At 33.3% G+C, this 19,319-nt stretch overlaps 1 protein-coding gene across 1 annotated transcript in view; it reads right to left on the reverse strand.

The window, feature by feature from the left end:
- Positions 1 to 19,319, reverse strand: part of LOC149568204 (protein MET1, chloroplastic-like) — a 118,003-nt gene that overhangs the window by 37,632 nt on the left and 61,052 nt on the right. The window contains exons 4-5 of the mRNA XM_089821210.1: positions 18,920 to 18,996; positions 9,333 to 9,453 (exon numbers count right to left, since the gene is read on the reverse strand). Of these exons, the coding sequence (XP_089677336.1) occupies positions 9,333 to 9,453; positions 18,920 to 18,996 (198 nt within the window). The remainder of the gene's footprint in view (positions 1 to 9,332; positions 9,454 to 18,919; positions 18,997 to 19,319) is intronic.

Below are 19,319 nucleotides of genomic sequence, written 5' to 3' on the forward strand. Positions count from 1 at the left end.
AATGGCTTCACCCGTACGTGTCAACAACAAAACTTTATCACGGATTCTCTCAACATGATATTGTCATCTCAGTGTGACACTCACCATGGCTACTCTCACAAGGTGAAGAAATAGAAAACCAAGTCATGGAGTCTCACACATGACTCCCACCATGGCTACTCCCAGAGGGTGTTACAAGGGCTTTCACCTCAAACTTGTATCACAAACAAGAATGCATTAACAAGGGATTGCACCTCGAACTCCTCCCTCATGAAGAACTCATTTCCAAGGGATTTCACCTCTAACTTCTCCATCACAGAGAAGAACTGATTAAAAAGGGATCGTACCTCAAACTTCTCCCTTTTAGAGAACTCATTAACAATGGATTTCAAATCGAGCTTTTCCCTCTCAAAGAAGAACTTATTAGCGACAAGTATAAGAATCATTGAAGATTAGACTCTCTCAGCAGGGGGAGCATTCTTCCTGCTTGATTATCACAATTAAAGAGCTGACAAACAAGGATCATTTCTAGTCACACTGGGCTCGGATAGGAGCTGGGATCAATGCAACCACCATCTATATTGCCAAGAAAGGGAGAGAGCACTCAACCCATATATATTCGATCGCCATCGACTTTAGTGACTCGCCCACCCCTGTCAATATATTCTATTGAGGGCCACCTTCAGCCCCCTAGACTTGGCACCCTCCCTTTCCCACACAAGCTCCCTCTAAATCTTATTTCTTCCTCTAAATACAAATACAATCAGTATAGGTTCTCCCTCTTCAATGAATTTATGTGTCATCAACCCAATACCATGACTGCAAACAGAATCCACATGTTTGTTCATTTCTTTAGATTGCATGACTTGCTTACAAAATCCAAAAAGCTCTTCCTTGAATTCCTTATGTAACCTATCATCATTTGGTTGCTTCATGAATCATCCTAGAAGCATTTTAGAGAGAATAATAATAGTTCACAAAATCAAACTATCTTGAAGAGAACCATACAAACAAATACTAAAAGCACGCATGATTCACTAAACCTAGTATTAGTAACTAGATAGAATTCATGATAAATAATCATAGGTATAATCATAAAATACTTATCTCTTTATTGCCTAGATCCTCACAATCTACCAACAGATCCTACGCCATCACAGAATAATAGTAGAGGCAAACGATGAAAAAAATTAAACACCAGCACATCTACTATCCTCATAGATGTGGATTCCAAACATGTAAGTAGATGTGCATCCTCTTTGTTGATGTAAAAAATGAAACCTTTGGAAGCTTTGGACATTTTAATCTCTTAAATTCCTATCAGAATGCAACTAGTGAGAATCTCTCAATATTCAATAATTCAGCAAACTGCATAATCGACATCCATTAGACATCATGATTCTTCTAGTACCCAATTGTCCTATTCTAGTTCAGGATCTTTTCTTAGACCTGCTCTGATACTATGTAAAGTTCTGAACCAAAGTACATAGAAATTCAATGAACTGAAGCTCAAAACCAAAGAAAGAAATGGAAACAAAAAATTAAACACCAGCACATCTACTATCCTCATAGATGTGGATTCCAAACATGTAAGTAGATGTGCATCCTCTTTGTTGATGTAAAAAATGAAACCTTTGGAAGCTTTGGACATTTTAATCTCTTAAATTCCTATCAGAATGCAACTAGTGAGAATCTCTCAATATTCAATAATTCAGCAAACTGCATAATCGACATCCATTAGACATCATGATTCTTCTAGTAACCAATTGTCCTATTCTAGTTCAGGATCTTTTCTTAGACCTGCTCTGATACTATGTAAAGTTCTGAACCAAAGTACATAGAAATTCAATGAACTGAAGCTCAAAACCAAAGAAAAAAATGGAAACAAAAATTTAAACTAGAAAAACCCAACCACACCCTAAAATTTGATTATTTAATGTGCATTCAAAATCAGAATAGGGAGCTTTCCAAGCTTAATCAAAATAATACTCTTTCTCAAGATTATTTACTCTCAACAATCATCAAAAATAAACTATTGATAATAAAAGAAAATGATCTCCTTAACATCAACAGTACACAAAGCACCTTATCTTATTGATACCAAACAGAGAATAATCAACCAGAAATAATCTCTAAGAATAAGTGGTGAAGAGACAATAGCACGAACACACTTTACATGATATAACTCAACACTGCAAGAGTCGTCCACGTCGGTTACTCATCCATTTAACATTCCTCATGCGATCACTATATAATTGTGCAATTACGAAAAACCAATGTATTCCCTATGCAATTAATAAGTAATTGATGATGCTCGAATTTCCTTCGAGAGTGACATGGGCAATGGCAATAGAGAATAGGAAATGATTAAACTTCAAATGCATTCAAATCATTTAAGCTAGGAATAATATGCAAAGAACAGAGAGAAAGATGATGTAAAAGGTAAAGAGGATTACTTAGCCAATTCATTGCAGGTAGAAATGATTTCTCCTATAGCTAGACTTCCCATGTTTTTCCAGCTTGACTTATATCTTCTAAGACCCAAATTATTCAATTATATTGATAATTTTGGGTTTTAGAAATATCATTGCATATTTTAGACATACAATATAATGATTCTTTGCAAATTTGGAATAGATCTTTTAAGACCCAAATTTGGACTTAAAAGGCATATTTTACACTCGTAAAATATGGAGTACTTCCCACTACTTACAACTAATCTTCCAAAACCCCAATTTGGGTTAAAATGCACTAAAAAGTCATTTAAACTCAGGTCTCTGAGATAGGATTACAAGTGCAAGATGGCATTCTTCCCATTTGCAAATCAAATACCCATGTTCTTCCCCACTTGTAATTGTTGAAGATAGTAGCTGCGATAGAGAGCTTTATCTCTCGAAATATGAACGTTATTACCGTTATTGTCATCTTCAGCTGAAAAGGACAATTAAAGTTTAATTTGTAATATTATAAATGTAAATGACATGTGTCATTCACATGCATTGAAGCATGAATATTCGAAGAGTCATATTTAATTATAGGAGTTATGAGAAACTCAAGAGACCTTCGGTTGGAATATGAAGTCTCTTCTATTGTTATATATTCGCATCATGCGATAAGCATTGTACACTTGAACATTTCATTATCAATAAAGATATTTTGTGTTGTGTGGCTGGGTTTTTCACTTCATTCTTGAAGGGTTTTCCTAGGATATTTCTGGTGTTCTTTGTTTCAGTTTTATCTCTTTAGTATTGCTGATTATTTCATAGTTTTCTTGGCTCTAGTTTCAACATGGTATCAGAGCCAGGTTCTTTTGATAATCAGCATTAGGGAATCTTGGTCATGATCTATTTTATTTTTTCTGTGTGTGATCCATGCTCTATTTTTTGGGCTTCATGATTATCAATGCATGTTGGATTTGTTTGTATCAAAATTTCTTGGCAACATGGAAGAATGTGTATCTTCAATCTTAGAAGACCATGCTCGAGATAGTTTTTAATCACATGTTTAGAGGGTGGTCAAATATCCAAACGTCAGAACTTTACAAAGATTCATTTTTTCACTGAGATAAGTTTTCTCTATACCATTAAATTCTGATCTATTTCTAGTACTAGCATTAATATTTATAAATATTTATCTTTCTTGTTTGTAGAAGATTTCTTTATTATATATATAATGGGCGTTCTCATCTTTGCCAAGTTGCCTGTCTCGACATAGCAACAGATTTTGTCATGTATAATATGTAATATGTCATGATTTCTTTTACCATGTTTTATTACTAAGCTTGTGATATCCGCTTTTCCTCCTTGCATGTGAATATGGAGACTTTGTGTATCCCAAACTTGCACAAACCTGATTATTGCACCTGCAATAGGAAGCAGGAAAATTTATTTAGGGTTTTCTGGACTAAAGCCCAAGAGGCCATTTATGGGAGCGGAAGACAATGGGCATCGTGCGAAGCAATATCAAGCTTCAAAGGCAGAAAAGGGAGATATATCTTTTAAGATTTTGTGCCCTAAGGAGAAGGTTGGAGGCATTATAGGAAAAGGAGGTAGTATAATATCTCAAATACGCCGTGAAACAGGGGCTCAGATTAGTGTGCAAGAGACAATGGAAGGATGTGAGGAAAGGGTCGTAGTTGTTTCTGCACCGGCGGAGGGAGATCAACATTCTGGTTTTTATGAGTCCGTTGAGAGGCTGTCACCTGCGTAGGATGCTCTGCTCAGAGTTCATGTCAAGATTGTGGAAGATATGGCAGCTGAGAAAGATGCCAATGGTGTTGTGATTACTCGCATGATTGTTCCGAATAACCAGGAAAATAATGTTAAGGTCGAGATCGTCAACCCGTGGTCGTATGTGCCGGAGGAAGGAGGCAGAAATTTTATTGGGCTATGAAGAGTGTTGTTGACAATGGCATCTGTGACGGCAATGGCGTCGATCCGTGTATCTTGTCTGTAGCAAAACATTGTTGGATTTTCGAACCCTAAAGTGGACTCTACTCGTATTTCTCAAGCCACTCAGAAGTAGGATTCCTTCCTTTTCCCTGCTCAAGTTGAGCGGCAGCAGTTTCTCAAGGCTTGCCGTGACGAGAGACTGTGTCAAATCCCTGCTCTCTTTCACACTGACAGCTGTTCCACCTCAGTTGAAGAATAATCTCGTCTTCCTCTTGTAGGCGGTTTCACAAAGGCAGTTCTCGTAAGCAGTTTTCCTCAAAGTGGTATATTATAGTATCTGCTTCGATTATACTGAATATACTATAAAAGCTAAGAAATTCTCAAGCGGAGTAGATGCATTGCTGGAACTTGCTTTTAAATCTGTTGTAGGAGGATGGATTAGCACCAAAAATCAAGATAAGTACTCTATTTTGTATTTTTATTATAAATCTTGAAATAAGTATGGCTTTAAGCATTCAGAGGGAAATTTTGTGCATATTCTTTTATGATATTTGCTTACAATATGATCAAATATTGAGGAGTAATCTATGATTATAATGGAGTTTGCTGAAGAAATTTATTCAAGAAAATAAATGTCTCTTGATGTCATGCATGGTGTTTTCGTTCAACTTATTTTTGAGTTATCATTTCACTAGGAATAGTGAATATTCTAATATTGATTAAAATTGTCATTAATGTCTATTTTCGTTGCAGAAGAAAAGCAATGATTAAGAGGGAGATGTTTTTAGCTTCAAAGGGAGACTATATAATTAAGAGGGAGTACTAATGAAATCTCCACCACTCTCATACATACTTGTGATGTTTATAAGATTTGTAAAATTTGAGACTTAAATGGAACTAAGTCTTGTTTTGTTATGTCCATTTCCATTCATGTGAAATCACCAATGAAATTGTAAGATCAGCTATGATAACTCTTTCACTATGCAATAGCGAACATCATGTTGAGAGAGTCCATGATGTCATCATGTTGAGAGATTCCATGATGGGAGTTAATGTCATGTTGAGAGATTCCATGACAGTGCACGTTGAGAGAGTCCGTGAACAAAGGCTTAGTTGTGAGTTTTACAAATTTTTCATGTTGAGTTATTCCATGAATATGATTGGTTGTTACAGGTTTTCATGTTGAGTGATTCCATGAATGTGATTAATCGTTACAGGGTTTCACATTGAGTGATTCCATTAGTATGACTAATTCCATGAATGTGATTGTTACAAGTTTTCATGAATCTTATAGAATATATTGTAAGATTTAATAATTAACATTTTGGTTGCAGTTTTGTGTGCTAAAGATCTCTCTCTGGCTAAGAGGGAGTGTTGAAGATAGTAGCTGCGATAAAGAGCTTTATCTCTGGAAATATGAACGTTATTACCGTTATTGTCATCTTCAGCTGAAAAGGACACTTAAAGTTTAATTTGTAATATTATAACTGTAAATGACATGTGTCATTCACATGCATTGAGGCATGAATATTCGAAGAGTCATATTTAATTATAGGAGTTATGAGAAACTCAAGAGACCTTCGGTTAGAATATGAAGTCTCTTCTATTGTTATATATTCACATCATGCGATAAGCATTGTACACTTGAACATTTCATTATCAATAAAGATATTTTGTGTTGTGTGGCTGGGTTTTTTCCTTTATTCTTGAAGGGTTTTCCCAGGATATTTCTGGTGTTCTTTGTTTCAGTTTTATCTCTTTAGTATTGCTGATTATTTCATAGTTTTTTGGGCTCCAGTTTCAACAGCAATGACTTCCCACATGTTCTTTCCCAACTTGCAATGTACTTCCCAAGATTTGAATTCACTAATGGTGTCATTTTGAAGTCATTCCCATTCTTGTACTTCCAAAATTGTTCCCAAATGTGGTTTTAGTGCTTTGCAACTTTCTTCTCTTAAAGAAAATTATGTGGCTTCCCATGTAGCACGAACTGATGTTTTAATGCTTTGGGACTTGCATTGTAGCCTTGCAACTTCTTGTTCAATGTTGGAAGAGCCAATATCTCTCACCAACAAGAAGATGAAGTTCAAATATGACGGATACTAGAATCTTTAATAGTAGGGGGTAGGGCATGAAGGTAAGGGCCCTACTATTATAAGAAGGGCTATGGATCTGATCACTCACACACATGGTTGGTTCTGCTGCAATTGCACCTGCTTAAGTGACCTCTCCCATTGATGAAATTAGAGATGAAATTGGACATGTTGATATGTCTGATTTTCTTGAGAGGACAGTTATCAATGCAGAAGATAATGATATGAATGTTATTGAAAAGTCATTTACACATAGTGTCTACCTTCCTCGTGGATGTCGTGGAACCTCAACTTGTCCTTGATTGTGCATATCACTTAGATAAGATTCAAGAACCATGAAGGATGCTGAGGAAAAACCATAATTCAGCTAGATGTGAAAGCTATTGATAAAATCTTCAAACTTCCTGCTGCCCAGTACATGCAGACATAACCATGGAGAAGGCTCTTGATCGCTATAACCAGAAAACCAAGGAGTGCATGAGGTGTATCAATGAAAAATGGCTTCTGCAAAAGAGAACCTGTCAATCTCAATGGCCCAAGCTATTCTGCAGTGACTTCAAAGAGGAAATTGTTGAATATTGATTAGACGTAGCATTAGGAATTTAGTTTTTTCTTTTGTTTCCTAGATGCATAATGTAATGTTTTCTACTTGAGATGATATGATATTTCTCTACTGTAAATTGTAATAGCACTTACTGATTTTTGTGTGTTTCAAGTTACTCCTTCAATGAACATGTATATGATATAAATAGGCATACCCCTGTAGAGACATGTCTCTTGTTAATATCTTAACTCACATTAGTTATTGCTTTAACATATATCACAAATGCTATTTGCTCATTGTATTATCATGATTATAATATATGATAATAATTTATGTATATAGATTTAATATATGTATGTATTAAGATCTCGTATATATAATATACATACATATATATATATATATATAGACACACACACAAACACACACACTAAAAATTTATTATCAATAATAATAACACTCCATGATAATTAAAGTGAAGGATAGCTATCAAAAGTTTAAGGCCGATAGCCCATTCAAACATTTGATTTCATCGATTGGAATCATTCAATCGAAGCTACAATAATTAACAAAGATTAATGACATAACTCTTCTCTTTAGTCAAACATGGGTGTGAGGGAGTAATGTTTTTGACATGGATGTATACATACATTTGGCAATAAGACAAAAGAAGCAACAATATACATAGTATTAGCAAAGAAGTTTTATTAATTATTAAATATTCATTTTAGGGTTGTCATTTTATAAGTTTTACAGGTTATTCTAATTGTAACACTATGCGTTTGCATTTTTCAGATTTTCAAAAATCAATCTTATACAGTGCTAAACTGTATACTGCAATGATGCAGCAAGCTATAAAGCTTCAGCAACATGCAATGGCATGAATCCTCAAGAAATTTTTGCACTTTTTTCAGATTTTTTTATATTGCGTGAAGAATGAAGACCTAATTGTTCCTTTACACGTGCTCATTGTTTTCCTTTGTTCCAAAATGGAAGCCATTTTTTAGTTGTCTTGGTTTTAGCCCCCTTGCTTTCAATGTGTGCATTTCACAATTTCGTTTAAGGGCTTTTCACTTTTTTTGACACTTACTGGGCATGCACGGGTGTGTCAATGTCATGTATCCAGCTGACAGGTTCGTACCCTTATTCATATCGATTGTGGGATGCGCATCCCAAAAGTCAGGGCACATCCCAGGGTTCTGGGTATGAGTACCCTTGCAACACTACGAAATGCTTATCTGTTGGCAGGCAATTTATTGCTGGAAGCAATGTCTTCTCAAAACATTATTCACAGACCTGTGAGGGGCCTTCAACAAGGTAAATTAGTTAAGTCATTCGTCTTCTCCAAACCCAAAGCATGCTCTTTATCTAACACAAATGATCTCTAAATCATGAATGGAAAGTCAGCAATTTGCTCTACCGTGTGACTTCTTTCATGGGGGCTTCCATTTTTTCTTTCTCAGGAACTTCTCTATTTTCTACAAGCATTTCTCCCAGGTTCTTTCAATAAAAGGCACAACATAAGTGGTGCTCTAATACCATAACAAATTCACACAAACATTAGCAACATATTACCGATGAAAGGTGGAATAAATACATGAGAATATTCGTTAAGAAATCAAAGCAATCAACAACCCCAAAAAAATACTATGAAGGTTATTAACAACAATAATGTTACAATGATCTAATAAATGGCATGTATTTATTCTAACCATAGGCAACTAGCAAGCTCTTGACCAACAAATCCAAAGGAAATGTCAGCCCTTACAATAAATAATATCTGTCTTGAGAGACTGGCAATCTCTTGTTTAAAATGTTAATTTCCTTGAGTAATATTCTGCACTAATAATGATGGTAGCTCTTAAAATTATTTAAAAAATTGAAGGAAACCGCACTCCCCATGTAGGTTGAAAAATACAAATCTTCTCACAAATTCCCTTCAATTTTAGAAATTAAATCATTACTTACATTTTGTGTCTTTAAAAATTTTAATGCAAGTTCAAAGCACGTTTAAATAGCCTAGGCAAGTACCATAATTAATATATTAATACAAAATAAATAGAACAATACAGTTAGTCTCAATGTGATGTAGCAGACAACTGCTTCTTGTTGTCATGAAAATAAAATTATTCGCACAATTTGAAAATGTTCAATTGACTGATCATCCATGAAAAAATAGATGCCTTAACAAAATACAGTCATTGAAAATAAGTTCAAACTCTATGAGTAAGCATTTGTAATTAAAATTTGTAATGAAAAGCTGTGATTGTACTGTATAAATATAGTGAAGATATAAAAGATTGAAATGTCAGAAATAAAACAAACCTGATTTAGTTTGGAATAACAGCATGCAACATTGTAGCTAGTCACAGCTACTTCTTTTGGTTCAGGCTTTGATCCTAAAACAGACTCAAACTTCTCTAAAGCTGATTCATATTTTCCTTCCCTGAAGTGAATAGAATGTCCATTGTCAAAACACTATTCACGAGAAAAGCACTATGGAGCATTGGAGGTCAAACACCTAAAGAAAACTTAAAAATTTACAAAATCTTGAACTAGAAAACAATGAATGGCGTGCTGAAGTTGAACTATCTGTATCCTCTAATTTAAACCAAAAACATAAAAAAGCTAAGCTAAGCGCCTGTCAGGAAGAATGTTTTACAATCACTATGCAGTGATCTTTTCTTCTAATATTTCACCAAAAACAATTCAACCAGTGTTAATGAGATTTGAAATGGCAGAAACATAACACATTCCATAGTATGACTACCCAAATAGAACAAGTGAACAACACAAACACTTTTGTTCAAGCTTAGCACACAAAGTTATTTGAGCCGAAAGTGATCTAGCAATCAGATGATAGAATAGATGTTGGCATTCTGTACAGTAAATGACGCGTATAATTTAAGGAAAGAAATTGCAATAACTGTATAGTCAAGAGATTAATAGTAGAAGTGCACGAGGTGCAAGTAACAAAAGGATATGTTGCCAACTAACCCTATAAATTCCATCTAAAAACTATCAGATCCACCAAGACTATTACTCAAAGTCAAAACTGGTGATAGAAAAACTAAAAATTTGAAAATTCAATCTTGAATGTGTAATGTCCCCTTTTTGGGACATTAGGAAGTTTAACTTTAAGGTCAAATTCATGTAATATTAAAATTGGCTAATGTAAGCTTAATGTAAATTGATAAAAAGGTCAATTTAATATTATAGTATATACAGTGGGCTAAAAGGTGACAAAGGAGTAATAAGACCAAAGGGCAGGAGAACGAAGTTGAAGGGTCACATCTTTGAGCATTAAAAGAAGAAAGGCAGTTCATTTTCAGCATGCTTGGGTTTGGATGTTGTTTTATGATTTCTCTTTGAGAGGGTAGAAGCTTGTTGCTTTCAATTTTCAGAACTTGAGGACAGAACCCTTTAGGATCCTTGGATGGATTGGATGTGTAATGCACGCCCGTAGTTTGCTTTTATGTTCTGATTGCCAAACTCTTTTAGGCCTATTACCATGCTTTTGTTAGTTTTTGAGATATTTGATTTCAGCTATATGATATCGTTTAATAACTTGGATTACATATATATCAATAATAATAGCTTAGTTAATTTCATTTTACGTGTTGTTGATGATGCTTTGATGATTCCTAGTTAGTAAATGCAGTTGCTTTCATTACAACGTTAAACATGATGTCTTTAATGATGACTATGTTTGTATGCATAGTGATGCATTATTATATCTAAGCATTTGATAAGTTGGCTCGTGATTTATTATGGTACTTACCCCATACTTGCATATGTATGGTGCACGTGTCTATTTTATCTTCTATCTGATGTGTTTGATGTGGTTAAGGGAGGGAGTCGTAGTCACTTACTAGTCGGGATCTACACGATGTACCACTCTCTGTCATTGTCTCTTTAGTTTAGATATATTTATATACATGTACATGCTCATCTTTTATGCAGAATGCAGGTATCGAGCATCGACTTCTCTGAATTGCCAGGATGAGCGTGCCCTATTACAAATACTCAAATGGTGAGAATGGGAAGATAAGGATCAAGTCCAATCACAGACATAGCCTAAATACTTGTCCTGCAAGGAGGACTCGTAACAAAATGTCTACCCTTTTAAAAACCCGTGAGTCTTTTGTGCGTATGTGATTTGATTGTTTGGGTTGATTTTCCTTATGCTTTTCTTGAGGTTTGACTTAGTGAATTGCCTGATAGACTAGTTATTTATGATTCTTGGATCAATAGTTGATAGTGATTTATTAAATGTTATTAATTTTAAAATGAAAAAATGTTAAACTAGGATGCTCTTGCATTTTTTTGGAATTATTTGGATTAAATGGATTTTTAGTTAAATAAAAGGAGATAAAGAAAACGACGATTAAAAAGATTTAAAAATTAAATATTAATTATTGAACTCTAATTATGGTGTAGCATTATTATTTAATTAATAAAGATTTAAAAATTAGTGGCATTTAAATAATGCGCTTAAATCATCTTTATTAATTAAATATTAAATAAATGTCTTTTTTCTGAAATTTCTTTAAAAAGAAAAGTTGAGAAATAAATTAAATAATAATAAAAGAACATTTTAATTAAAAATGGATTAATTGTGCATGAAAGAAATAATTAAATAAAGTAATTATAATTTTAGAACTGGTGGAGATGGAAACCCTAAAAGGTAATTAGAGTTCTATATTAGAGGGTTTTCAGGTCATTATTGCACACACAGGTTTTGGAGAGCAACTCTAGGGTTTGGAAAAGAAGGAAATTTGTGTGGCTTGAAGGATTTTGCTTGCATTAGGAATTTCATTTGGCTATCAGATTTTAGCATTGGCGCAAGTTAGGGTTTCAAATCTTGTGAATGCATTTTCAATTGGAAAAGATTTGTTTGCTCCGTGTTTGATTGTGTGCTTGAAACCTGTTTGTCACTCTAATTATTTTCTCAGATCTGTATGAATGGAATTTCGTTCTTAATTGTTCTCGGGAGAAAATTGTAGAAAAAAACATAGTAGATCGTTTAGGGTTTGATTGAAAAATTGCATAGATTTTACATCTTAGATGCATCATTCATTTATATATATATATATATATATAAAACATATATAGATATATAGATATATATATATATATATTTGTACATATTTATTATACAACTTTATGTAGAAAAAAATAATAAAGAAATCTACACTTGCTCGAAAATTAGCAAGCCTGTTCCTGTAGAAAAAACCAGAAAAAAAAAATTATATATATTATTTAATTAACGAAAATAATAATAAAACAAAATAAAAATAATACAAAATCTATTAATGAAAAAAAAATCATCCATTTAATATAGTAAATGAAAAGACATGCTGACATCTCATACCTCCATCATTCAAATCGTACATCTTTCTCTTTAAATAAAAGTCACCCATGAATATATAAAAGTATAAGGAGAGGGCCACATAATCCTCCCTCCTATTATTATTTGATGGCTGAAGTAAATGAGGTAGGTTTTAAAAGAGATAACTTTAGTTTATTAAATTATCATGTAATAAAGCCACTTTGTTTTACTTCTTAAATTTGATCTTTAGTAATTATCACTTTTGAATAAATTGATTTATATGAAAGAAGTTGTTTATTATATTTTATTGATTTATTTAAATGTTAGGGAAGTTTAGGTAAAGTAATTAATATAAATATGAGGGGATTTCTCTAAGAGTAATTATCATATATTAAATATTAATTAGAAATTGATAGTGATTAATTATTATGTAACTAAATTGATATATATTTACATGATCCATGTCTAATTTTTGTAACTTTTGTGGTTATGGATATGAAATATTGTCTAATGAAATAAATATATATTGTTGTCTTATCATCAAACATTTCCTTATGGTCAAAACGAACATTAGAGAACGATTTAAATTGAAACCATAAGACCGAAAACTTTATATTTTATATGTGTTTTCTTGAGAGTTTGTGGGTTTTGTTTCCAGGTTTTGTTGTTTTCATTTCCATTTGGTTTTGCGTATTTGTTTAGTTGACCAAACTAGGACGTACACCAGAGGCCTTTCCTTTTTGAGTTTTCTTCTGTACTGTTTATCTGTGTTGGATAGTATGATGAGCTTGTATTTTAAAACTGGAAGTTGTTTTTATGAGTTATTTCTTTGTGGTACATTTATGTTTACTTGGGTTGGGAGAACCAACTATTTTTGGGTTACCTGTTAAGGAATCGAGTTTGATTATTATTTGGGTATTACGCTATGAGACACAACAATGATCGTATGTTTAGGAAAGGTTGTCTAGGTGCATGTCCTTGGGAGTGGCTTACAGAAGGGGTTCGGGACCCGAAGTGGTTAGTGCCAAGGTAACCTATTGTAAGTTATGTAATAAGTGATAATCTAGTAATTAATATTTTGGGAAGTTAGATATGCCTCGCCCATGCTTTGAGTGCTTGTATAGACTAAGGATGGGAATAGGATGACAGTATGACTGGTTTACCTCGTCTTCTTGAGAGGGTTTTCTGGTTCCACATGTGTTATGTTGAGGGTCCAGGGTTAACAGCAACCAGTTCAAGGTAACTCAACGCTTGAGGGTCCAGGGTCTATTGAGAGATCAATCCAAGGTAACTCAAACAATTTGACCATGTGATGACACTCCCTAGAATGTAGCCCGAGTCTACTCTGTAGATTTTGCAATTGCCTCTGGTGGTGAAATTAGTGGTGTACTTATTGTTGGATGTATTTGATGTGGTTATTTACTCTCACTGATGGTGACTGGTGATTCATGGATGATATAGTTTTGACATGTGGTTCTTGACTTGAGGTGGATATCTTTCCTTGACTTTATCTCATGACTTCGGTGATTTGATCTATTATTGGTATATGTATGATGTCTTGTTATATGGTGTTGGTATTAGATTGAGTGTTCTTTCTTTTTGAATTATCTTATCTTCTTGAGTAGTATGTGTTACCTTTGAGGTAGTTTTGGCTATTAGGAATTCCTTGCCTAGGAATGTTTTATTATTCATTAGCCGTATGTGGATTGTTCATTATCTTCCTTGCACAGTGGGAGTGGAAGCCTAACTAGGTAACCACGTGGTTGGGAGGTAGTATCTTCTTACCATTTAAGTCCCCCTCACATTGCTAGCTGTTAGATGTTCGGTGATGCAGTTGTACCTTTATCATTCTTATTTCTTATCTCAAAAACTTATTTTCAGTTGATGTATATATGTTATCATGTATTCTGATGTATTGTATCTATTCTCACATACCCTGCAACATGTGCAATGGATGTTATTTATTGGATGTACTTTCATTGTATTAGTTATACTTATGCATTGGTTTATACGATTATGTATCTGTTTCTTCTTTATGATCATGAGACATTGTACTTGAGACTTCAAACTAATTAATATAAACTTCTTAACGTAACTCAACGTGAAGGAACCCTTGAGGAATTGAAACTGATTTGTAATTGCTTATGTGTATTTGGTGTGTATGTTCATATTGCTTCCGCATTAATGTTATCTTGATGTTTAAACTTTAAAAAAAAAATGTTCAGTAAATATTGTTACATGTTAGGTTTCTTTCTCTTGGGTTCCCAAGCGAAGCGTTACAGGATGTACCCCAAATTCATCAGTTGTGGTGAATTCACAACAAAGTTCACGTCTAGAGTACAGGTGCATTTCATAGTTTCTTTTCAAGTCTAACTATTGGCATTGTTTTTAAGATTGGATGTTTAATCATGTTATAGTATTGCTGGTTTATAATGCAATAACAAAATCTAGATAATTTTAATATGAGTATTTTGCTGGTTATTTGCTGGTTTTTGTGCATAAAAGTATCAACTACATTTTGAAATTTGCTGGTGAGAAAATCGGAGAAAATATCCAGTGGGTTATTGCAGTGGTATCAGAGCTAAAAGTCTTGTCATTTTGTGGAGCTACATCAAAGACAAAATTATAGAAAAGGATTTTAACAGAAGGAACAATTATCAAAATTATCATTATGTTGAATGAGAGAATGTGTGGCATTGAAATATGATGCTTCATGTTGAATATTAAGTCTAGATATTTTGGGCCAAATTATTATTACCAATAAGCCGACTAAAGAGGTTTAATCAAATACGGGAAAGCTTTTATAGAGGCAAATAGAAGTAGTGTATGGAGGTCGCACAGATTGTTTAGGAAAAATATATATATAATTATTAATAGCCGAAAATTTTATATAGTTATGACTTAAAAGAATAAAAAATAAAAGTGCAACAAAGCTTCAAATTAAAAATTAGCAGAACCCTTTGACAAAATGCATTGACCGTATATATTAAGTTGTGCCTTAGTAAAACATGATTTCAGCAGAAATAATATCAAATGAGAATGAGCAAATTTTTCTCGGGTGTATAGAGATTGCCATATAACAAGAAACTATGTTGGATAAATGTTGATGTGGAAAGAGAACTGTTTGAATGAGCTGAGTATCTTGGAGAAAACATTGCAATTATTTTCCATAATTCTAGAAGTTAAAATATTTTGGAAGTAGACATAAGGGTTGTGACATGGTTAATGTGAAGTGCTCGTCCTAGAGAAAGAATGTGTGAGAATTGTCGTAAGTATTTGGAGTCGGGCATCATCCCAGCCTCATACATTGTGGAGACAATATAACGAGAAGGCGCTAATTAATCAGTGAAACCACACAGTACTACCAAACATTTATCACTAGTAGTATACATGAAGGATTTGTTCATGTGGTGTTAAAAAGGAATCACCTACAAACATCAAACTCCTTCATCCTCAATAAAATTTATGAAATCTCTCTGATATTGAGGTGGGTTAGAGACTCAATTTTGGGCGTTACAACAATTGGTCCTGACGAAAATATTGTCATTGATGTCAAAGGATCTCATAAACATGAAACAAGACTATAAATGTTATCAATGTCAAAGGTACGAAGAAGCCGTCATTAAAGCCAGATATAAGAAATTAATTAATGGACAACAGAGAGATGGATTAAGATATTAAAGTTTAATTAATTAGCATAGAGAGAGAAGTCAAAAGAACCATTTTCACTGGAATAAAGAAGTCATGCAGTGAAAAGAATACTGGTTCGTGCATATACAGCATTCACAGGGACCAAAATAAATACAACATTGGAACAACCATTCTGTAGCCTTACTATGGAGTTATGCTATGGAAGAGCAATATAAAATATAGAATGACCATTCTACAACATTCAAAATGTTTCAGAAAGTGGCAACTTTATGTTAATAGAGAAGAACGTCTGCATAGTACCAGTAGCAATTAAGTTAGAAAGAATGAACATAAACATATGGAAGACTAACAGTTTCAGATGCTTATAGAAAAGTGATTATATATTGGAACATACAAAAATCATTGAAAGAAATGGTGAGAACTACACTACAAGAATATATATAAATCTATAGCCATGACAATCGTTCCAAACAAATCTTATTCACATCTTAAAAGCTCGTAAAAGACTCCTAAGATATTGGCTTGCAAAAGACTCAGTTCTATGTCAGAGCAAGTAATATAGAAATTACGGGAAGACACAACCTTCAAACAAAGGTATACATACCAACAACGCATTGTCAGCAATTAAATTTTAATATGGATATCGTTCTCCAGATGTCGCTAAGTATAAGAGTATGACAGTGGAAAACTTCAGTCAATAGAGTCAATAATATGCTACAACAGAGATGCCATTAGCATGTATAAAATGAGTATTAGCAACAGCAAATATTACAGAGATAGTCAACAGTCAGCAATAAAAACAGCAGAGACCTCTATGGTAAATTTTAAAAAAGAGGTTCGATATCTGATACCTAGCATCAAGAGAAAACACAGATAGCGACAAGAATATCTGAAGGGAGTTCGAAGGTGAAAACCAAATATAAATGAGTTCGTTGGACATCAAACAATAAAGTATGAAATTCGATTCGTAGTATACATGTTTTACATAATACATGTGATATTTTTGGAGGGCTTGACGGTAAGTATTCAAGTCAGAAATGACTACTATCGTCTGCATATGTATAATAAGATGAAGTCAATATGAGTTTCCCATCCCAGTCAGACGTTGATTGAGCCATGTAAGACAGAATTATTTTCCAGATTCTACAACTGTGAAATCACAAGATGATGGAAGATACCTGCAGCGATAATACTGCAAAGACTCATGAAGATGATAGTTTCCAGCAATATTGACAGGCCAGAGTAATAATTGCAGTGATTTATAAATCAGATACAGCAGTGATAAAATGTTATGGCAGTGACTACAGTGGGTAATGTTCAAGAAGTTTTATAGCCAATTCGATTGACATGAAAATCAGTACAGCGGTGATTTTAGCTATATATATATTCCATTCATAATATGTCCAAGTCTGAATAAAAGGTTAATTATCACCGATACCATCAACCTGATTAATGAGACTAAATTTTATATATATATATATCAATGATAATATGTTCCATTCATAATATGTCCAAGTCTGAATAAAAGGTTAATTATCACCGATACCATCAACCTGATTAATGAGATTAAATAATCAACGATACATATGAAAAGAGTCAAAGACACTCTATATAGGAAAAGATTGATGGAAGCAAAAATAATAATAAAAGAGGACATTCATAAGTGGTTCGATAAATTTATTATATGCCACCCAGAATCAAGTTAATTAAGAGAAGCAAATCATTTAAAAGTCAAGAGGTGTGCTTTATCTTAAACGAGCTAAAATATATTATGACTTTTATTTTAAAAGACACATCAGAGTTCACATCTGGAGTTACATGTGCATTTCAGAGATTCTTTTCCAGTTTGACTGATGGCACTGTTTTTAAGATTCGATGTTTAATCATGTTATTGTGATCTATTATGCACTAACGAAATCTGGAAAATTTTGATATGAGTATTTTTCTGGTTATTTGCTAGTTTTGCTGCATAAAAATATCTGCTTCATTCTGGAAATTGTTGGTGAGAAAATTGGGGGAAAATATCGAGTGGGTTACTACAGAATGCCACTTACAATGTCATCACTTCTAAGATATAATTTGGATTGTTTGTTGGCTTTGGTCTCAGGCTCTGAAGTTTACCTCCGGTAGTTTTAATAATTGCCTCTCTCACCTTGATGGTATTATTATCATGCAGATGTGCTCACAGGACCTCATTATTGATAGGTGGATGCAAATTTTGGGAGTTTGGCTATTTCGTATCTACATTGATAAAATCAATTTTTTACATTTTTATTATAATATTAAGTACTTACTTTGAACTCACAAAATGATAGAAAGCTGCTGCGGAGAAACTCCAAGCATCCAAACAAAAGTACCAAAGGCTTGAAATCAGGTCCTTAAAGATTGCAAGTTCAAAATCAACAAGGCAACACCATAATTATATATGCCTTTTTGGCTGATTTTGCACTGTCTTCCAATATGGATTGCAAAATAGACTATAAACATAAGCCAACTCAATGGTTGTTAAAGTGGGATGCATTAGATTTATTCCTTAGACAACTGTTTTGATTAAGTAAAAACAGGTTTTAAAGGACCCGAAACCTTTTACAAAAAGTCTAGAGAGAAACAAAGAAGAAAGCAACAGAGAACTGTTAACAATTTATTCCTTAGACAACTGTTAACAATTTGACTTAGTGGTATTAATAAACTGGTATAATTTTCACTTTTGTTAGAGTTTAAGAAAAATACTAACATTTTGTGACAATTAATCATGTGACATCAAGACAGTTGGCCTCAAATCCTTGTGCCCAGAATTTATGTCTTCAATACTTGCATATAGATTGTTTTCATTAGAAAGTGTTTGAATCAACTTGCAAGTTGCAAAGATTGAAATAACAATGAAAATATTTATGTAATTAAAAAAAATTTAAGAAGACAAGATTCTTACTTATAAAACTTTAGTCCTTCTGTAAGCTCAGCCTCTCTTTTACTCTTGAGTTCCATTTTCCGCATATAGTTTTGAATCTGCAAGAATTTGTCCATTTAGGAATAGAATCATAAATTTAATTACAATATCAAATTCAAACATTTGAATATTGAAATGTATTTTCAAATAAAATTTTATTAAATTATTAACAATAGAAGATAACAAACATTTGGGTGTGGATTGCACATAATTGATTTTCAAGGTTCTTTCAAGGAATGCTTTTTGAGTCGGACAAATTTTTTCCCATTTTAGAAATAGGTGTGAAGAGTAGTGTGTAGAATTCTCTGGCTAAAAATTCTCTACTGAAGACATCATGAAGCTTGTCCTAGAGGAATACTTATGGTGGTGGGAAAGTCAGATA

The sequence above is a fragment of the Cupressus sempervirens genome, chromosome 3 (genome assembly GCF_028749045.1).
Source record: "Cupressus sempervirens isolate cs-2001-9-10 chromosome 3, ASM2874904v1, whole genome shotgun sequence".
Classification (NCBI taxonomy): Eukaryota; Viridiplantae; Streptophyta; class Pinopsida; order Cupressales; family Cupressaceae; genus Cupressus; species Cupressus sempervirens.